Source organism: Pangasianodon hypophthalmus, chromosome 14 (assembly GCF_027358585.1).
Source record: "Pangasianodon hypophthalmus isolate fPanHyp1 chromosome 14, fPanHyp1.pri, whole genome shotgun sequence".
In the NCBI taxonomy this organism is placed as follows: domain Eukaryota; kingdom Metazoa; phylum Chordata; class Actinopteri; order Siluriformes; family Pangasiidae; genus Pangasianodon; species Pangasianodon hypophthalmus.
In genome coordinates, this window is record NC_069723.1 from 11212503 (window position 1) to 11231405 (window position 18903).

Here is an 18903-nt window from a genome sequence, read left to right on the forward strand (position 1 = left end):
CGGGGTTTAAGGATACCAGCCCGAACCCAGTGACTCAGCACTGGCGAGCGCGTGCGAGATGATGCCTGATGTTGATTTAAAGAGACAGGGCTTAGCATTGGAAAGGTATGTGCTCCCTCACTCTCTCCCCCACCCTCACCTCCACCCTCACCCCCACCTTGGAAAATAGTTGCACAATGTGAGACCGAGGAGCTTCAACTACAGGGAAAATTCGGACTTGTGGCAGCAGTATTTAGAGAGAGCCACACCTTTGCAGTCACAAACCCAGCATGACTCAGCTTTGCCCTTTCTGACCCAGACCCACATGACTGACAGCCACACAGAGCAGCAGTTTGGGTGTCTCTGATTTCATAATGTTTCAATGACATATTAACAGACACCAAGCAGCCAGGTTCTGACTGTAACACTAACTTAACTTTGAACACAAGATCAAAGTCCTAGACAACTGAAATTTCTAGGTCATGTATCATCATGCAACACATGTCAGCAAAGCAACACCTGAACACACACGTTCCTGTACTGGGTACATCATGTGCTGGAAAGCACAGAGTATAACCTAAGAATTGCAAGGGTTTAAGAAACGCCTCTTTGTTCAACAGGAACCTTGATCAGCGTGTTCCTACTCCAGCAGCCAGCAGTGCGGGATGTGAGTCACATGTTGTTATAGCAGTTCCTCTCAATGTGTAAAAGCAGATTACTGTGGTGAAGTGTCACACTGTTATACTGATGGTGTGTGTTATTTTAAACATTGGTCTAAGTAAACTTGGAGTTACCATTCAGTTACTAAAAATAGTTTTTTCACACGTTGATCGCAGAAACATTTATTATGCTCAAGGCCACAATAAGAAAACTCCACAATGCCACCTGATGATGTTTTTACACTTCATGTACTCACATGTGCAAATTAGACAATTCCTGTACTTAGACATTTGCAACCAAATCACAATGGAGCCACTCCACAAAAACAGTATGTTGGCAGGATGAAGATCCTGTCAGAAACTGCTTTGAAAATCTGAATATGGTCTGAATTAATTAGTGCATAAATACAGAGTGAGAAATATACAATGAGATTCGGGGAGTCGTCTTTTGGTGTTTGTACAGGAATCCTATCTAACACAGGTGTGTTTCATTGAATTGAAGTCTAACACTAATTACACTTTCTTTTTATTTATGTCATCTATTTGTGTATTGCATGTTGTCCCTGTGCTGCATGAGCTTCTTTCTGGTAATGCTAATTACGTTTCCAAAAACCTTCCAAAAACATGTCAGTAGGTGTGACATGCCCCATAGGTGTGACTGTGTGTGTGTGTGTGTGTGTGTGTGTGTGTGTGCATGGTACCCTGTGGTGGCCTGGGGTGGATTATAAGGATTAAAGCAGTTACTGAAAATGGAAGGATGAATGAACAGTTGTGGGATTCAAATGCTGTTCAGAGTATATGAACATGTCATACACTTTTAATCTTATTGTAAAAAACATCATACATCATGTTGTTGCACTGGCACTCACTGGACATCCTGTGACCTCTAATAAATGTAGCAGTGTCTGGTACGTTATCTATGGTAGTACTTGTAATGTACTAGTGCCAAGCAAAGTACAATTCAATAGTAGTACAGTATGTAATATCTCCATGCTGTTTATAAGAATTTGAAAAAAAAATCTTACTTTTTTCCTAAAACCTATCTATTATATTTTTAATACTAGCCATTACAATTTAATAGAAGCAAATATCTTATATATATATATATATATATATATATATATATATATATATATATATATATATATATATAATTTGAGCAAAAATGCTTATAGCTGATATTTTAACATTTGCGAAAGTAATAATGTGCTTTCATATTCATCAGGGAAAAAACATGAAATAGCACTACCATTAAACTACTTGCTGTTTAGACTCTGTTATTTCATATTGCCTTCATGTGGTGCCTGGCTGGTGGACTCTTGCCCTCTGCGTGTGAACATATCTGCCCTGGAGGCAGAACAAATGAAAGTTTTGAGAAGCACTTATCTGTCTTTCAATGTGCAAGGCCAAGGCCTGCTTACAGATAGGAACTAGCCTTGCGCATAGAATGGAATGAGCTTAAGCTTGCTTGAGACAAACTGAAAGAGTTTAAAAACATCCATGGACTCAGCAGCATTGCATGCACTCCCTACAGTGCATACTCTAAATCTTCCCTTACTTAATTCATTATCAGGACTGTCAGCTTGATGATAGCTGCTGCAGACAACTGGAGTGAAAGTGTACCTGGTGCAAGCCATGACAGCACAGAGGTGTGTAATCGTACAGTACAGTACAGTACAGACCGGATAGTGCAGCATTTCTGTACACATGATCAGTCCTCAGAGGATATTTCCAGTCTGTTGGTGATACAGCAATGCAGCAAATCATCACTTCCATCCAGTTCCCAATGATATGTTATTGATTTAGCCAGTATGAGTGATTTCAGTCTCTGCGTGAATGTGTGGCTGCTGCAGGAATAAGAGGGTGTGTTAGTCAGGCTAAAATTTAGAAAACATGTTTAAATGATTAAATCGTTTCTAGGGAATTAATGTGACTGTGCAGTCTGGTAAATATGTGAAAATGTTACTGCAGTGGTTCTGCAGTGAGTTAGCATACATGGCAGGCAACAAAGACTGAAGACTCATCTCTTCACTAAGCACTTAAGCGAGCACTACAGAAATTACAGGGAAAAAAATCTGCTGTACTAGCATTCATACTAACTCTAATAGGGTTTTAGCTTAATGTTATTCCTGCACCATGGGCTATTTGTGTTAGCGTGAGGATGTGTTTTTGATAGAGACCAAAAAGCACATTTGTAAGTCACTCTGGATAAGGGCATCTGCTAAATGCTGTAAATGTGAACAGTGTTATTGCATCATAAAATGTAAAAACCAGGTCCCAGTATGCAAATACATTTTGCTAATGCAATGCATTCATGTCAGAATTATGGTAATTATGAGATGATAGCTCAGAGACTCTACTTGGACTCAAAAGTTGTTTCTATGGAAATGTTTGTAGATAGAAACCTGAGCTACAGTTCTACTATGTATTACAGTCAATAGTGGAACATTAAAGTGAATGTTTAATAGACACAGATTAAAAACTGACATTTCATTTCAAACTAGCTTTCATAATAGAAGACTCTGCCTTTCTTTCAGTTGTGTTTGTTTATAATGTGCTGTCAAGTGTTTACTGTCAAGTTTTCCCAACTCGTAATTACAAATTTGACAAAATCGACCTGAATGCATTTTTGTTGGATAACATGAATGCAGTATTACACTGGTTTATCAGGGGAAGGTGGCAGGTGTGTACAGGTTTGGTTTCTATTTTCATGACGAGGGTAAAAGCGTGGGCACTTCTTTGGGCTTCCACTTTCTTATGATATTGTTTATGTCTACCCCATATATTAAAAGCTTAAAAGTTTTGGGTGTTTAAGCATATACTAGATAACCCTGGAATTTGCTAGCTACTGAGGCCACCCTTTAACAGGTGTAACTTTGTAACTGTGAATGGTTATGGTACTTTGCTGTTACTAGGTGAAACAGCACTTTGCCTTCTGCCTGCGTGGAGAAATCAATTATAGCTTACATAATGGTGCTGGTGGCTGGAGGTGTGATAGGAGCTGGCAGGGCATATCACAATGCATGACTGGGTCAGAGTACCCTGTTCTGTGAGCCTATTCTTATATCTCTCTTTCTAAAACTCTGTCAGCTTCTCAACCCTTTTGTTTAAATGTATTGTTCCTTTTCTACAATGTCTTCATGTGTTCCTTGTGATCATATGAACACTCTGAGGAAGTGTCACAACCCTCAACACTGCCTTGCTTTTGTCTGCGCTGCACTCTCTGCGATGAGGTCAGGCCGTGACAGAGGCCTCTGTGGAGGAGGAAGCAAGTCACTCTGTTATTCCCTATTCACACCTGTTTGAAAATCGAACCACCTCCCTGCATACACAGCTGACAGTCTTACAGTCTGACACAGATCCAGCAAAACGGCCAGCTGATTTTCCACAAATAGAGCCCAGTGCTCCAACTATAGCACAGCACTCCACTCAACACTACACATTTATATAACCTGGCATGCAGGCAAGCATGGAGGAAGCAGCTCGTTGCTTAGCTGTGTCACTGCACCACCCCCACCAGCTGTAGCCTTGACACTCCTCATGTCCACTTCCAGCAGAGCACTGAAGCTGTGTGTGTGTGTGTGTGTGTGTGTGTGTGTGTGAGATAGATGTGTGTATATGCCTTCTATACAGTCTATCACAACCACATCTGTCCCTTTTACCTAGAATCCTCTTTGTGGCTCACCATTTCTGAAGTTTACACATGATGGTTGAATCATGTTAGGCCTAAATTTAGGAGTGTGATTTTCATGAGTTAGTCTGAGTGTTCTAGAAATCCAATCTAGTCTAGTGATGACCCTTTGACTCATACTGTAATCAAATACACTGACCATATTAGTCTTTCCCTTCCTGTCCCATTCACATGACTGAAACTGGAATGTGATCTGTTCCCTCAGTGCTCTTTCTGATGGTATATGTAGCGGGATGTGAATGTCCTTTCTCGCCCAGGTGAAACTCAATCCATGAAGAATGTGAGCAATTCCTCACAGAGATGCAGCCTAGTTGGTTCGGACTACACAGAGAACACAGAGGTGACTTGGTTTCCACTTTTGGGGAAAAAAGAAAACGAATCATTAACGTAACTGCTGATTCATGTTATGCAAGGAGCAGCAAACCTTACCCATTTGTCTTACATGACAATGGTGAAGAAGTAAAGGTCAAGACCAATTATATGCTCATACATTACCAAAACAAGATTCATTACAATGGTTGGGCATGAGTTAGTCCTGTAAAATTTCAAAACTACTATAATCAAAGTGTTCAACATGTAAATGTATGTTTACTGTGTTTTATGTTAGTAAACATAACCAGAACCAGACAGAAGGCAAATACAAAAACAGTAACATTAATTATTTTTATACTTTATACTTAACATTGACATGCTTTATAGTTGTATTATTTTCAAGATAATGTCAAAAATACATTTAACAAGCTATTACTATGAGCGCTTTCCATTCTTCACACATATGACACAGCCATGGGGATTTATTTTGAGAAGAGGAGACACACCAGTCAATATAACAGTCTATATCTACTTGTGCAACAGGTAGAAGATGACACTGTAAGAATTATACACCACCAAAAATATTAGATATTTCTGTTATATTGTTGTTTTCATGTATTTATTATTTTCTTGTTCATATCTTTGGGCCAATTCTCATCCATCAGATCTATGTATTTTATTTATTGCACCATACGACAGTGCAAAGCTTTTTTTTAACTAATAAAATAAATGAATGAATTCAATAATATAAAAATATAAATAAGCATTGGGAATTATATCTTAATAATATATATCTGCTTTTACTTGGGATGAAAACCACTATGGTTTGCACTCCAAAGTTTATAATGATAAAGGCCCAAATAAAATAGATTAGACCAGAGTGCTGTTGAATTCTCAAATCAGATTGGTCAGAAGGTATTGATTAAATTTCTATAACAACACAGCACTGAAAGTAGTGCTGGATGTAATGCAAATGATAGGTTGATATTAATATACCCGTTCTAATACAATATCATTTCTATAGTAAGTAACAGATCATTCACAGGGACTTTTGGTGGACGCTCCACATTAAAAGTGGATTAAAAACGTGTAATCATTGACCTGGTGAAGCTTTCTGTGAGGAGATGTTTATTTAGCATTTTTGAACGGAGTCTCCAGTGTCTACACTTTGTAACAGTCAGAGGTAAAGCTGTTCCTTTAAGTCTTCTGACACAGGACACAGGCGAGTCCTTTAGGACAGATGACTTTGCAGGTTCTTGGCAAGCTGCATTTTTTTTTTTTTTGTCTTACTAATATTAAGAGAGAAAAAGAAACTGGTGCTACTGCATATAATGCAAGTAATAACAGGAACTACCTTGTTTCACTGGCATTACCCAATATTAAACATAATTATAAATGGATAAAAGTATGACATGTCATTTGGCCATGCTGTTAGAACAGCAGATCAGCTTTGGCACTCCTGCCATGTATTATTACATGTACATGTATTACATAATACGTACATTAGGACAGCTGTTGTAAGAGATACAATGAGGAGATGTGCATTTAACCCTCACTGATATGCAATGAGCTGATAAGAATCAAAATAATGAAACCTATTTGAATTGAACTTTAGAAGCAGGCTGCTGTCAGGGTGTTTGATTACAGTGTGACATGCTGCAGATTTAAACTCTGCTCAGGGCAAATTCCTGTCCCACTTAAACACATACAAGGCAAAGTTGTGTGAAAACCCTGATCTTAAAAACATCTAGCTAATGAATGTTAAAAGGGCTATATGGCAATGTCCTGTGTGTGTGTGTGTGTGTGTGTGCATTTTGAATATCTATTTTTATTTTCGCAGTAATTATTTCATTGTTTACATCCCTGTAAGACAGACAATCAGTAACATGTTAGTACATAAGTGTGTTCAGGATTAAAGCTCTACTTACTAAGTACTTCTCTATTTGTATGCATCAGAGTGTTTACCATTTGAAAACATAACTTCTTTTTAAAATAAAATGTAGGCATTTTGAGATCTCTGTGGTATATGTGCATTCAGTCTTAATCTTTTTCCATGCAAAGGCCAATCACATGCAACAGAAAAAGTAGTAATGGTATTGAGCAAGGGAATATGCCTGAGCCCGGGTCTGCGTGTTAGTGTGTGAGAGTTTGGTTTGTTTTGGGAGTGGTGAAAAATGGAGTACGGAGTAGTACTCTGAGGCCTTCTCATGTGGACATAATAAGACATAACATTTTGGAGGAAGGAGATATGTGCTGTACTTTTACAAGCAAGTGGCTCGTAGCTTTATTGTTAGGAGTGGAGACTCACAGCCCTATGTACTGTAGACTGCAGGTGCATGTCTGAGGTCAAGGTGGCCAAGATGCCCATCTCACTGTCTGTGGTTCCTTCTAATGATTGGGGTCTCAAGGACAGAATTGAGAGGATGTGCATGCTTCTGCATCGAGTTTCCAGTAACTCAGAAACACTCAATCAGTTATGGGCTGAGCAAGTGTTTCAGGTTCTATATCTAAATCTACCTGTCTATATGAAAGATCCTACAAAGACCACACATTTATGCATTATGCCACATGATTGGCTCATTGGATAAGTGCATGAATGTGTATGTTTCAAGTCATCAGGCTTATTATTAAGTCCTTCATGGCATGCATCATGCATGTTAAGCAACGAAAATACTAAAACCTGCAAAGCACAGGGACTGACACCGGGAACCATTGCTTGCTGCTTGGTAACAGCCCTATGAATCTAAAGGCCCTGTTTAGTCTTTTGCCTTGTTCAAAGCTCATCTGTTGTCAGTCACTAGTCATGCTATGCAGGCACAAATCTGCATAATGGAAAAAAGATCTGACGCAAGTCTCCACGAGGGAGTGCAATTTCTCTACACTGGGACCGGGAAGTGCAAGACGGCTTGTATAAACATCACCAGCCCCTTTTTCTTTTCTCTCAATCAGCTGTAAAATGTGATTCATCTGCAGTCAAAGGAGGAAGAATGTAAGATCCTGGCCCCAATTTCTCTGTTGATCTGGTCTCCTCCTGCCCAGCCAGACAACATGTCACATTACATTACATCTCCTACTAACTGTGAGAGTCCTGCCCAGGGGAAAGGAGTTAACTGGCTCTTCTAAATCGAGAGAGAGAGAGAGAGAGGGAGAGAGAGAGAGAGAGAGAGAGAGAGATTTTTTTAAGGTGACCCCACCTAGTGTGCCTGCGTCATGTTCATGTTGGGAATTTGCCGAACTTGCCGAAGGCCACAGCAAATATTTGCCGCTTGAGTTGGAAATAGTCACACCTGGGTAGTGGAAACAAGGAACAGCCTTCGCTACAGGTCAAATAGTATAGGTGTTATCAATGGTGTGAAGTAAAGAACAATCCCAACCGAACTGGAAATAAATCCAAATAAAGCCAAGACCATTTACTGCTCTGCTTTGTAATTTTGAACCTAACTAGATCACTAAATTAAATCTAAGATCCTGTAAGTGAAAAATCAGACATTCCCTGTGGACAGGTAAACTTTCCCATGGCATCTATATTGTATGCAGCAGCAGACACATCATTATAGTCACTGATTGTCAGATCATGTTTTTATTGAACAGGTGATGACTGAACTCATGGCAGTTGAGTCATGAAGGCATGTGCACAGTTTTACAAAAAACTGGAAAGTCCTCAGCTGTTTGAAATTCTAAACTTTCAGGCATACTGTCATGCCGTGCATGTGTTTAAGATGTGGGCTGATTTTTGATTCACACAGTGTTTCCACTAAAAACAAGTATTAAATATAATTTTACTTTCCAAGCCAAACATGGAGGGACTGTTTCTGACTTGTGAGTGTCATGTCCTGGTTGGTTTTCATCAGTTATGCAGCGCCGTACTGCTATTTACTGTCTGTGATACTGCATTACCATGTCAGCAGCTATCAATAACCATATACCTATAAATGTAAAATCAAATATAAAAGTGTTTCAGTTAACCCAAAATGCATGGGAAACCCTTAAAAAAGTTGTTTTACTCCATGCAAATTCATTTACAGCCATTGTATCAGGTTAAATAGCACATGATAGCTGTCTGTGTGAAGTACAGAAAACTGACAAAACAGGAAATAACTCCAAATGAACCCAAACTCATTTACTGCCCAGCTTTGTGACCAGTCAATCACTGGTGATATCAAGCTATGATGAAGAAAACCCCACAAGTCTCAGTTCTTTAGGTTTTTAGCTTACTACATTGTAGCACTAAAACCACAGAAATGTCTAGAGAAACACATTACATTACTCACGCTTTAAGTCATTAGAGTATAGGCTCGTCACAAATGGTGCCTTTAAAGAAAAAAAAAACCAGCATGTCAAGCCACTACTGCTTTTCAAATGAAAATAAACTTAATTGGTTCTTGGCACCTGGAAAATGATGGTGCTGCATGTGTGAGATAAGAATAAAAGACTAACAATTCATGCTATACTAAAACAGTCTTCTACTCTTACTTCTTGTCTTCTCTTTTCCTATGCCAGAATAAACCAGTTATATAAATGAAGCTAACTATTGGCTGTTGGAAAAATACTTCTCAAAAACTAATGAGTTCTCAGAAAGTTTAATAGCACTGGACAGTCCACCCCTTTGCTCTGCTCCATTTGTTTATCTTGAATCAGTTTGATTTTCCACTAGATGGCACTGTAAGCATATTACAAATTCCAATGAAGTCATTAGTAATGCCAGTTCTTGGTCTGTAATACATTTTATGTCACAAGCCATTACATTTTAGTAATATAAAATATCCAGCCCATGTTTGTCCACTTGCAGCCTGAAAGGAGTTTGGGATTTGCAAAGCCATGGTAAGGCTGATTCCCATTCTCAGTTATTTTAAAATGAGATCTCCATTGAAGAGGCAATGGAATAATCGAGTAAAATATCACATCGTCAAATCAATTTTACCTCAAGAGAATTGAGACTTAACAATTATTGTCATGCTAGATTCTCTTTAAAGGGCAGGTCGATTAAACCAATCAAATTAACCTATTAAATCTTCTAGGAACTGGCCATTTGAGCAGGTTTTAAATACCTACACACATTATACACAGTATATAATATCTACATAACAGATTTGACAGGTAATTTAAATGCGTCTAAAAGAGGAACTGCTGGGTTCAGGGGTCACTGAAATTTACCAGAGATGGAGTGAGAGCAGTAGACCGTCATATCCAGTCAAGCTCACAAACATTTACTCTGCTCCGACTGCAGTCTAGATCTATATTGGGGAATGTCTGATTTAAACAAAGTCATCATTGAAATGAATTGTGGCTAGAAAATAAATCACCTGATGCGCTGAATTTTTTAATAGTTTAAATCTGTACAAACCTTCACTTACAATACAGTTTTAATTAAATTAAAGAAATGTGAATCTCAAGTATATGATTTCAGATCAATTCTTTTAATTAACCTCTTTCAACAAGCATGTAGATAATTTAACAAACAAACACAGATTTGACAGTAACACCATGTTACAAACTGTGAAAATTAAAAAAGGCTGGCACACCAGTGTTTTCAGTGAAAAACCACAAGCTAGTTTGACCCATCGCAAGAAGAACTCTACAACCCTGCAACCTTAGTGTGGTCAACAAAACCCCAGTAGTTCCAACAACTACTTACACACAACATAACAACACACACAACAAGGCAATTATAAATATCCCAGCAGTCTCACAGAATTATAGCACGAATGTAATGGCCTCGTGATAACATTACAGCTCATTACTCCACCTTCCAGAAGCTGCACATACTGAGAGCATTACCTCATGGAAAATTCTGCGTTTATCATTTTACATGCAGGATGTTGTAATGGCAGTGAGATCAGCAACAAACAGCCGCCGTCCAGATGAATGTAAGGAATAGATGAGGGAATGAGATACAGGAAGCACCATGTAAATCATGGAACATAGAGCCCTGTTACATGACTACTTCTTTATCTTACAGTAAAGTGCTCGACTCATTCATGTATACAGTATTATGTATACATATATCTGCAAATCTCTGCCACAAAGCAGAATTCTGACATATGCCTGGTGTGTTCTGATATGTTTATTTCTTAAAAAAAAAAAAAAAACAACCTCCTCCAAGCTATATGTCAGTAATCATCATCTGGTGTAAGACCTCTGCCAGTTGTAGATGGTGTGGATGTTGTGTGAGCAGACTGGTAACCTTTTGTAGGTGCTCACGCTGCGATGACGGAAAGCCTTGGCACCCATGTTCACACCACGACGTCTGGCAGTCAGCTTGGCCCGCTCTTCAGCAGCAAAGAAGTCGCTGGTAGCCCTGAAGAACTCAAGAAGGGCTTGGTGGCTCCAGAGCACAGGTCCTTCTTTGGCAGTGGAGAAGCCACAGTGGCCTCCGCTTTCCGTCAACAGCAGGAAGAAGTGAGGGTTGCTCTCAAACAACTCTAGGGGTAACGTGGCCTGAGTTTCACCACGGATCGGATCGTCGCGGCTGCACACGCACAGCACAGGGATTGCCACCTCGTCCACATCCCTCAGTGCATCATTGCGTTCCCAGTACGCCTCCCAGGCTCCTTCAGCTGGCACCTCCTTCAGACCAGACTGACAGAACAGTGCCTCTTCCATGGCCCTGAGTGAGCGGCTGGAGAAGAGGGTGTCGATATGGACCAGCTCCCCCAGCACTGTTCTGTACCTGCAGGAAAATTCCAACCCAATCAGTAAAGATTTTGTCCAGATGAAAAAGCAGGCTTCCATGTTCAAAATTGTTTAATATGCTTTTGAGCTGACCAGAAGCATTACAGAAATCAATAGCACTGGCTCAACATTGTCATTTAGCACAGCAGGTATACAGTTACCGACTGTAGCTGTGTATATTCCAATACACAATTTGTCAACTTCCTTCCACCACATAGTCACATCTCAGACCATCTCACACTCAGTAAAAATTTGGGCTTAACTGCCAAAAGAAAGTATTAGAAATCAGTAAACTTACTTGTATACTTTTATAATTTTTTAGCCAATATACAAAAATTCTTAGTTAAAAGCTGGGAGTAATTATAAATATTTTACATCACAGTGCTATCGAATTCTCAAATCTGATTGGTTAGAAAGTGTTCATTAATTTCCTTAACAGCAGTTCTGACAGCAGTGCTGGCTATACGTCAAATCACAGGTTTATATTAAATGTGCTCTTTCTAATACTTTATAGTGTATGGCTTATATAAGAGCTTTCCAGTAACATGAAAAACTGTGTTTTAATAACAGGAACTAACGTCTCGCAGATGTTCCACGTTAAATGTAACTAAATTGTTAAAAAGCATGGTATTCATTAATAAATTAAAAACTGTAACCAGTGTCAAACTGCTGTGGCATAAGAGGAATAAAACACTTTAGGATGTGCTGTTATTAGAAAATAATCAACTTTGGGGTGGTAACAGTAACTGGTTTGTTTTGGGCTGCATTACACCACCCCATCTTGATTATTTTCATAACACAGCATGCTATGTTGTGTTTTATTCCTTCCTTATTCTCTGGTTTCCTCCCACATTTCAAATGCATGCCAGTAGGTGGCTACACTAAATTACCCCTAAATTGGCTCTGGATCCACTGTGACCAGGATAAAGCAAATACTGAAGATGAATGAATGCATGAATGAATGTTTTTTTATTTTTAGCCTATTTTAGTGATAATTGATGTAAAGTGAGGTAATCGTTCTCTGTTCAAATGAAAGCTGGTGGAAAAAACACAGGGTAGACTTGGGTTCAACCTAACTAGTTAGGATGAAAAAAAAGTTTGCCATAAGAGGGCAGACGCAATTAATAATTCATATCTAGCTTGATCAGCATATTGGCTGAAATTGATCTTTTTGTGACTGGTCACTCCAGCAGAGCCATGACAGGTTTAGTAATGGCTCAGCCTCCAACAACTGAAGCCAATGATATTGTGGCTGAGCAACCAGATATGATGTACAAGAAATGGTCTTAATCAACTGGATTTGCATTGTATTTGACTGCTAATTAAAACTGTGAGTAAATAGGAAAATTTCATGCTCCATCTTTTTGAGAACTGAATCACCTATCAATTGCAGTACATCCTTCTGAGTGTGGAAAATAGTGGATGCACTATTTCAGTACAACCACCTTTCACTACTCTTTAATTCTGTGACACCTCTAAAACAGTCCTGAATAATCACCCATCTTAAGGCTAAACAGTTTCTGTATATTCTGTATAATAAATATATATTATTCTTAAGCCTAGGTGAAGGGGTAAATTTCTTGATTTCTAAGATTTTTTGCTGCTTAAGACCAAAACACTGACATGGTAATGGCGTAATAGTGTGGTGCTAGTACATGTGGATCAAGCACAGAAGCATTTCTGGAGTTTTCAATAACTGCCCACTTTATTCCCATACTTTACAAGATAGTCTACCTTGTACACATGCACTTAGAGACTACAGCTCATCTTTGCTCATGTAAAATCATCTAGTCCTTCATCAGTAAACAGTTTATGACTACTGAATTGGTTTTGGCTAGAGATTTTGGTTGGTGGATTCTCTCTCGACCCAACAGTAACACTGTGTTTAAAAGTGTTTAAAAATCCCAGCATGCCATGGCACAAATGCTGCAACACCAGTATGTCAGTGTCGTTGAGAATGGTCCACCAACCAGATAATATCTGGTCAGTTCCATTAACATTGATGGATGAGGTAGAGGAGAGCTGGCAAATTGCACATAGCAACAGATGGGCTACAGTTAATAATTGTATACCTACAGAGTGCACCTATATGGTAGGTGTACCTAATAAAGTTGCCATTGTGTGTGGGTGTGTGTATAGGTTTCTTCATAGCCACATTTACTCAGAAATTATTTTTTAAAAAAGCAAGGTGTCCCCAAAACTATACAAATCTTAGTATACACTGCCCAACCATGGAAGTGCCTTGTTGATGAAACAGGTCAGGGTAGAATGGGCAGTCCTGAACACCTGAAGAATGGAAAAAGACCAAGCAACATTTTTTCAAATCTTCAGCTATCCAGTTTCGATGAACATGTGCCGACTGTAGCCTCAGATTCCTGTTCTTGGCTGATAGGAATGGAAGTCCGTGTGGTCTTCTGCTGTTGTAGCCTATCTGCCTCAAGGTTTAACTTCTTATGCCTTCTGAGATGCTTTTCTGCCACAAGCACAACCACAATTGTAAAGATTAGATATTTTTATTACCTTAGCCTTCCTCAGCTCGAAGCAGTATGGCCATGCTCCTCTGATATCTATCATCAAAAAGGCATTTCCACCCACAGAACTGCCTCTCACTGGATGTAAACAGTATGGCCAAAAGTATGTGGACACCTGACCATCATACCCATATGTGGGTCCTCCCCAAACTGTTGCCACAAAATTACAAGCACATGATTGTATATGATGTCTTTGTATGCTGTAACATTACAGTTTCCCTTCACTGGAACTAAGGGGCCCAAAATGTTCCAGCATGCAAGTGCCCCTGTGCACAAAGTGAGGGTTTGCCAAGGTTGGAGTGGAAGAACAAGAGTGGCCTACATAGAGCCCTGACCTCAACCCCACTGAACACCTTTGGGATGAATTGGAACGCTGCGCCCCAGGCCTCCTTACTCGATATCAGTGCCTGACCTCACTAATGCTCTTGTTGCTGAATGGGCACAAATCCCCACAGCCATGCTCCAAAATCTAGTGGAAAGCCTTCCCAGAAAAGTGGAGGCACATACTGTATGGGTGTTATGGTCAGATGTCCACATACTTATTGTGTATTTTGGTCAGGTGTCCACCATATAGTGTATTTTGATTTTCTCGCCATTCTGTTGTGCATGAAAATCCCAGGAGATCAGCATTTTCTGAAATAAAGTGGTCGGTGAGTTTATAATACAATGGAATAGTGTGTTGGATGTGTTTCATTTTACTATACCTGCTAAGGCAGACCTTCTGATAGAGCAAGAGGACCCAGTGGAAGGGCCAGCCAGGACCAATCTCAAACCAGCTCTGACAGCGGAAGATAGGTGACAAGCAGGCAGCAGCAGTCATATAGCTGGAGGAGCCGCACTCGCCCAGGTAGGACAGGAGTAGGCCTGACCCAGTGCTCTCACTCACTGCGTAGAGCCGGCCCGCAGGCTGGCGGTAGCGGATGTAGCGTACCGCCTCACGCAGATCAGCTGGGTCACCAAACTCTTGTAGTTTGATGGTGCTGAGTGGCGTACCATTCTGACTGCGCCGGTTAAACACCACAGGGAGGTAGCCATGACTCAGAGCTGCCTCACAGAGCTATGGAGAAAAAGCGCACACACCATTATGAGCCAATCGCAGTGGGAGAGAAGTCTAAGAGGCACAAGGATGACATAAACAAAGATGAGTCTCTTCCACAAATAAAAGTTTTATGACCATGAGAAAATAAATATTCCACTATATAAGTGTGTGAGTGTGTGTTTGTATGTGTGTGTGTGTGTGTGTGTGTGTGTGTGTGTATGTATGTATGTATATAATATAAATAAATGTGTGTGTGTGTTCAAAAACGTTCTTTTTATCCTGATTCATGTTACTGACCCAGATTTATTTGAAACAAACAAACCGGTGGACCGTGTAATTGCAGTCAATGCCGCTCAGTACTTTTCCTGTGTAAATCAGGCACATGGGGAATTCTGTCAAGGGGGCTCAAGACACAGAAAAGCAGCACTACATTCCTCACATGTTCAACGAGCCAGAGAAGCCATCAAAATCAAGCATTCATTCAAAGAGCCAGAATAAGGTCAATACTGGACTTTTATTTCACCTGCTCACCTCATTAGAGGACAAGGCACAGCTCTATTGTACAAGACACAATTGCTGCACTTTCGCCTGATGCAGTCCATCACAGTCAGCAAGACCACAGCAATATCCTCTAAAGTTCCTCTAAAGAGGACATCTTTTTGGCTGTGGTATTTATGGTGATAGTTCACACTATAAGTGTTGCTGTCTATGATGCTGTTCTGACCATCATCATATTAATGTCATAAGCACCATCTGAAACACAGCAGCAACATTTTCATACATGCAAAATGACACCTTGTGCTATGGGCAAAGGTTAGTCTACATACCAGTGCAGTATATGAAACAGAGTGCAAGTTTGCATGCAAGCAAGGGAGAGAAGCAACAGCTGATATAAACCATTACTCTGACTCCACCACTAAACTCCCTCAAGGAGTTAATTTAATAAAGCCCTCTTAGGTTCTATCGATTTTAAAACACACTGTTTAAAAAAAGTTTTTAAGCAGATGTTCTCAGGTAATATATTAGATTTTTATGTCATACCGGAAATAGCCTATCACTGGTGCCTGTGCAACAGGATCCACTCTTCCATTCGGGGAAGGAAGAGCGATTTAAATCTAAGTAAAGTGAGTTCAGTAAATCAAATAACCACAAAGACATGAACAAGCAGGCTTTACTGCTTTCTTTCTTGGCATCAGTCAGACCCCAGGGAAGTTGAGCCAAATTCAGACGTCACTAAACTCATGACCTCCAGATTTGTACACAAAGGTATGTGCGAAACATTTTTCAGGAATGTTTTGGTACGGGAAATAGATGGAAACATCAAATAGGGAAAACTCAATGAGTGAGCCTTAAGGCACGATTCTTCGTAAGGTATTATGTTATTATCCTGTCCAAAAACAAAATTTCATTCGGCAAAGCAGTACCACAGACCTGCCAAGCAAAATGAAAATAATGTCTTCCACATTCGACTTACTACATTAATTTTAATCTGAATATAGCATTGTGTCAACACAGATTTGATGATAATTGTACTCAGCACGAACCTGAGGCGAAAAATATATTATCCGCAGGCATTCATCATCTTGTAACCTAATTACTATAAAGTTACTCTCTCTGCATTTCCACTGAAGTCACCAAGTGATATCAGGCTGTGTGTGTTTTTTTTTTTTTTCATGCAGTCTTCTTCATGAATGCAACACACTGGAGAATCGTGGTCTAATAAGGAAAAGCTTAATTGGCACCTTGGAGCAACAGTGACAAAAATACTCATGCACTGCATGCAGGAGGGATCATTACAGTCAAGCTTACATGACATGCCTGCTACAGAAAAAACAAAGGACAGCAACCCTCAATTCCTCTTGCCACACTGTGTGGTGCATGCCAACATCCACAGAATATTTCTGCATATCATTTCATTACAGGGAGACTGTAAGGCTGTGAGCTCACTTTGTAAAGACTGCAGCCTTATGATGCAAGTAGAGCAACGCTGTCTAAATGAAATAAACGCACAGCAGGCTATCTCCAGTCTCTGCTGCAGCAGTGATCCACCTCATATAGGTGAAAGGGATCATGGAAATGGGATCAATCATGCATTCTGAATTTGAGTGTGCACTAATTTTCCACTGTGTTGTACATTACAAGAGGTAGATCATGTGGTATTATTTCTCAGTATTATAATATGATGACGATATGGTCTTTATTTCATGACTATAAGCTCTCTGCCATGATCATGTTATGCTTTATGGGCGACACAGACAGATTTTGGAGATTACCCTTCTCATACACAATGATGAGACCTGATGCTGATTTGGGACGGACAACATTTCCGGACAAGATGGAAAATGATGCATCATTTTTACATAATCTTACCTTCAAGACGTTCCTGGTGAGCTTTCCGAAAGAGTTGGGAATGATCAGAAGGATGGGACTAGAGGAATTGCTTGAAGTCCTCCTCCTCTTAGGACCAACAACAGCCCAGTCTAGAGCTACCAGGCCGTCGTCACTCAGCTGTAAATAATCTCGGATGAAATGCACGGCGCAGTCGTGTGGCCAGAGAGCACCCAAAACCGTCTGCAAACACGGACTCGCCCGCCAGTGCCACGCCGGGCTCGGCACGTATTCACAGAAGCTCGCGCACTGCTTGAGCAGGTATTTGGCGAGTGCCGAGGGCTTGCAGATGAACGCCACAGGGGCTGATGATTCACCTGCCGGCTCGTGCACTTTAATAGGCTCCGTCCCGGTTGCACACTCCGATGCGCTTCTCACTCCTCGTGCGATTTCAGGCCCCCTTAAAAACGCTCCCAAATGTTTGAGCCCTGGCCAGACCGTGGCCACCAAGAGGAGGACACAAACAGCGCCGATCCATTCCAGCATTTGAACGGCTTCTCAGAACGAAAACCCAGAAATCTAGCGGCAGTGACCGAGGAGGTGGGGTTCATAAAAAAAAAAAAAAAAGACACTGATTCACCAGAAGCGTAGTAAAAGCCCACGCTCTGAACCCATTGCCTTCATGAAAGCGCGCTCCATGCGCACAGCTCTGTGGGAAAAGTCTCGAGCGCGCTCTGTGCTCGTGCAAGTTCAAACAACTTCCACAACCTGCTGCCTTTTACTCTGTCCTAACTGATTCATTAAGACTGATGCATTTCTGGAGCAAAAAAAAAATCATCTACAGTGGTATCCATACAGCAAAGAAAATACGCCTTTTAAATCAAACCAGTGTCCTGCGTTGGCGCCATTAGGTTTTGAAATGCAGCGCTCGGTGAGTGAGTATATGTGTGTGTGTGTGTGTGTGCAGGAGCTCTTCTCACGCTGTCAGCGTTTTTAAAGCCAGCAGCAGGCGCCTTTTTCTCCAGCATGCAGCATGGAGCATACATCTGTATAACGCCATACGACTGCTGTTGCTGAATCCAGTCCCTAGCAGACATTTCTGTTAAATCACATCTAAAGGTCCATGAAATCATCTCAGTCATAAGCAAAGTGAACTACATTGTGATGCTGCCTTTTATACCATCAGTATCTTTTTACAAATTCAACACAATTCAAGAATTAGGACATTGAGACAATTTGAGAAATTATATATTTTAGACAGATATTTTGACAGTGACGATTTTTTAATCAATAACATCAAGTGCATCATGGGAAACACGACTCTGGGTCAGGGATGATCAATGGCTTTGTCTAAAATAGTATAATTGTTGGTATACTATATACTGCATCCAGGGGTCTGGTATAGCACCCTGGGATAGCAGAGTGAAGTCTCACCTTTTCTTTCAAAGGTGAAAAGACACCAATATAAGGTTTAGGGTTTTTGTTTGTTTTGTTTTGTTTGCATCCATATTTTTTGTTAACAAGTGTTTTAAGGCAGATTATTTTGAATTTTTGTGTAATACTACCATCACTGGTCGTAAGAAGAATACACAGAAATGTATAAAGAAGTGAGACTGGGGCTGATTTCTTTCTAGCCCAGACTGTACACTCATGCAGTTGTGTCAGGTGATTACACAGAGTGAAATGCCTCCT

General features: G+C 40.2%; 1 protein-coding gene and 1 long non-coding RNA gene across 2 annotated transcripts; one reads left to right on the forward strand and one right to left on the reverse strand.

Annotated features, from left to right (window-relative positions):
• LOC117599016 (uncharacterized) lies at positions 1-5049 on the forward strand. Its single transcript, XR_004579455.2, has 3 exons — positions 1-105; positions 600-646; positions 4535-5049. It is a non-coding gene; the product is annotated as an uncharacterized LOC117599016 (long non-coding RNA).
• Positions 5050-10039: 4990 nt separating this feature from the next.
• Positions 10040-18268, reverse strand: abhd15a (abhydrolase domain containing 15a). The gene is made up of 3 exons (XM_026924962.3): positions 17254-18268; positions 14549-14901; positions 10040-11311 (listed from the first exon to the last, which is right to left on the reverse strand). Exons 1-3 carry the CDS (start codon positions 17755-17757, stop codon positions 10762-10764), a joined length of 1407 nt encoding a protein of 468 aa, XP_026780763.2. The 5' UTR covers positions 17758-18268; the 3' UTR covers positions 10040-10761.
• Between the last annotated feature and the right edge of the window lie 635 nt (positions 18269-18903).